Here is a 3433-nt window from a genome sequence, read left to right as displayed (position 1 = left end):
CCAAAAAGTATTTAAATAAAAAGTGGAGGGAGGAAGGAAGGAAGGAAGGAATGGAAGGAAGAAAGAAAGGGAGGAAGGAAGGAAGGAAGGAAGGAAGGAAAACGTACTCCTCTCCCGCCCAGAGTCAGGCAACCCATACCAGTAAATGGGAAAATGTCCTGGTGTAAACTACACAACACATGTAAACATGCCTCCTGATGCATCGTCATATGGAAAGGACAGAGTCAAGCACAAAACAATTGTTAAAGGCTTTTATTTCATTTCACATGATATATATATATATATATATATATATATATATATATATATATATATACAAGCAACGCTGGCAGTTTAAAAATCCCAATGTAAGTGCACAGAGGAAAACCTCTCATAGAAAATATGTAAAACCTACCCAGTATCTCGATGATATCTACTGTAGATCAATTATCCACTAAATCCATACAATGTAAACAAAAAGACCTTATGAGCAACTGAGGATGGAGACGCCCCACAGGTCCAGTGCATTTCCAAGATCTTAGCTATATTTAAGTCATATAACACAAAACCAGCTCACAGTGCTCAGAGCATGATTTTGTCTTGCTTCGAAGAAGGTGATGCCCATCTCTGATAAAAGAGTGTGGCGGGCTGGTATGAGTGTCATCTTTGGAAAGAGTGGGAGGGAAAGGGCCCCACACATTGAGGGGAAAGACCTCCCAGGACGCCCCAAGACCCCCTTCATATGGAACCAAAAGGGCACAATTCATGACACTCACTAAAACCAAATTTCGACCCAGTGCATAAAATGGTCTGGACACGCATCTCAGGAAACACAAGAGTTCTGCACAGTGTTCCAGACAGCCAGAGTTCCCACGAGTCTCTCAAGTCCCTTCTCTGGGACAGGTCACCCCACTTCTCTCCATGATCACCACTGGGTCCAGAAGCTCAGGCCTGTCATCTGGAAGCATCGGAGAAGTCTCACAACTCTGTTCCCTTCCTGCAGACCTGAGTTCCTGCAGGGGTTGCTGAGTCCCTGGGCCACTACGGGGACGCATGAGTTGGAACCTTCTCAGCTCCAGCACCAGCCCAAGACTGTGCAGGCAGAGAAGGGGCCTCAGGCATCTGGGTAAAGCGGGAAGTCTGGGGCATCATCCAGGCCTCAGCGGGGAAGACATAGGCTGCCTGGCTGGCCATGGAGTAGAAGGCCTGCACCAAGCCAGTCAGGGGCGCCCGGAGCTGGGCCAGCAGGGCCAGTTGGTCGTGAGAGAGGGGGGCGCAGGTCTGCTGCCTCTGTGTCTCCACCAGGTCCACCTGTACGGCCCGGGACAGGCTGCGCAGGGTGGTCACCAAGCCTCGCCGAAGTCGGGGGCACTTGGAAGCCCGGGTGCTCTCGGGTTCTGGAGACCGGGGCCTCTTGCCAAGTGGGCTGCGCCAACGCCCATGGCACTGGGGCTTTCTCTGGTGCCTCCGGGAACAGGAATTCCTGTCGGCCTCCTCATTGCAGCCATTGTGAAGAGTGCCAGGGCCCCTGGGGTGACCGGCACCCGAGCTCTTCCCACTGTGATCCACCTCGGAAGGACTTCCTGCGGAAAAAGAATTCATTGGATGACACACCCTGCACATCATGTCCTTGGGTCCTGTTCCCCAACTCAGGCTACTTTCAAGCCATCCTGACCCCTCTCTCTACTTCCTCCCGACTTGGTCTCTTCACTTATTAGATAACATATCATTCCCTGCTCCCCCCACGATCCCTGAACCCCATCATCCGGCTCCCACATTCAAGAAGCCTCAAGAAGAAGCCGAGGTTACGGTCTGCCCCCTGGGACCTACGCAAGACCCACCTGGTGTGTGGGGAGAGCGGGCTCCCCGGCTCCTCTTCCTCTTCCAGTCACGGTCCTCATTGTCTTCCTCAGAGCTGCTCTCAAAACTCCTCCCAGATATGGGTGGGTCTTGGGGTACACCACATTCTGCCTCTGTGGACAAGCACGGTCAGTGGACCCTAAACCATCATGCCTGCCTTGGGGACGCCAGGAACCCCATGCGAAGGTCTCCTGGAACCTTGTGCTCTTACCGGATTGGTCCGTGCTGCTGCTTTGGTCCTGGGCTTCCGTTTCTCGGCACTTCTCCTCCCCAGCACTCTTGGGCTCTGGACCTGCAGAAACAGAATGACAAAGGAGTGGTCACATCCTGTCACCAATCTCCAAGCAATCATCAGCCAGAAACGCAAAAGTTAAGAGCCCAGCTAGGACCAGCTCCCTGCCTCCATCCTCCATCCTCACAACCCATTTTCTTCACCTCCAAACCCATCTAGGTACACTCTGCACCAGAAAGGTGACTTCTTACCCTTTCCTTCTCCTGCTTTCTCCTCCATCTCCAAGCCCTTTTCGGGAGAGACCTTCTCTGGGAAGGACTGCTGGGGACCAGAGGGCCCCTTGGAAGGGGGGTCAGGGTGGAGCTCTTCCTTTCCTACTTCCATCCTGAAGCCAAGCAAAGTCCTGGCTCAGCCAAGTCCCAGGTTCTGGAGCCACCAGCCAGGCGAGGTGCTCTCAGCCAGGTCCAGAGCAGAAGTGAAGCATGCTGAGAGGGACCCACTTTTATACACCCAAATGTGGGCGGGGCTGTCTCCAATTGGCTGAAAGTGTTTAGGCTTCTGACCAATCATCATTGCCTTTGCCTCACTTTCAACTGGACCAGTATTTGGGGTCACGTCTTCGTAATTAGCCTAGGTTCCCAACCATCCTTCTAGTGCCTTCCAGGGCCTTATAGGATTCACTGTGGGAGTTAGGAATTCCCCTATGAATTTTGGGTGCAATAGAAGCATCTAGTTCATCTTACCAACTAGGTATAAACAAGTGACTTCAAAGATGGGGTTTGTCCATAACCCCTCATTGAATATTGCCTATAATTGTGAAAATAATAAATACATGAAGAGGTAATATAGCTTCACTGCCATCATGACGCTTTAAGGTTTTTTTCTTTTTCTTTTTAGTTTTGGGGTCATGCCAGCTCTAAGCAGGACTCTAGACCATCTGTCTGTCCAGTGGCCTCTACTTGCTTCATATCTGATGCATAACTTTGGTACCAATTTCATGCCTAAAATATCTGGCTCCAATAGAAGGACAGGCCACTGAGCATACCAAAAGACTAATCTATAGCCTTCCAGTAGAACTGAATGGGGAAGTGTGTGGTGGAAATGCCTCTTCACACACACACACACACACACACAAATAAAATCCAGCTGTACTTGGTGACCAGATCCAGCTTTCCTAGTGGTGGCTTGAGTGTGACAGTAAGACGTTACGTCCCAGACTAAACCTACATGAAATCATTTCCAAACATACTGTAAAAGACCTTCATCAATTAAGTAGAAAATCATGGAAATTCTGTGAGACAAGTTATATGAGTGTTGTCCTTTGTAAATTTCTAATATACTATCTAAATGCTGGAAATAATG

The 3433-nt window shown here is 50.0% G+C and overlaps 1 protein-coding gene across 1 annotated transcript; it reads right to left on the bottom strand.

The window, feature by feature from the left end:
* Positions 1-1020: 1020 nt before the first annotated feature.
* LOC126028678 (protein FRG2-like-2) lies at positions 1021-2455 on the bottom strand. Its single transcript, XM_049787613.1, has 4 exons — positions 2323-2455; positions 2051-2131; positions 1821-1952; positions 1021-1562 (listed from the first exon to the last, which is right to left on the bottom strand). Exons 1-4 carry the CDS (start codon positions 2453-2455, stop codon positions 1021-1023), a joined length of 888 nt encoding a protein of 295 aa, XP_049643570.1.
* Positions 2456-3433: the final 978 nt, after the last annotated feature.

This window comes from Suncus etruscus, chromosome 14, assembly GCF_024139225.1.
Source record: "Suncus etruscus isolate mSunEtr1 chromosome 14, mSunEtr1.pri.cur, whole genome shotgun sequence".
In the NCBI taxonomy this organism is placed as follows: Eukaryota; Metazoa; Chordata; class Mammalia; order Eulipotyphla; family Soricidae; genus Suncus; species Suncus etruscus.
Note: the sequence above shows the minus strand (reverse complement) of the source record. Positions and strands in the feature narration are given on the sequence as shown.

What these genes read in the sequence shown, in the direction of transcription:
- LOC126028678 (XM_049787613.1), bottom strand. Translation starts at nt 2,455, where the DNA reads ATGGAAGTAGGAAAGGAAGAGCTCCACCCTGACCCCCCTTCCAAGGGG. An exon ending in CAGCAGCACGGACCAATCCG is followed by an intron (nt 1,953 to 2,050) that starts GTAAGAGCACAA and finishes GCTTGTCCACAG; the next exon opens with AGGCAGAATGTGGTGTACCC. An exon ending in CCGCTCTCCCCACACACCAG is followed by an intron (nt 1,563 to 1,820) that starts GTGGGTCTTGCG and finishes CTTTTTCCGCAG; the next exon opens with GAAGTCCTTCCGAGGTGGAT.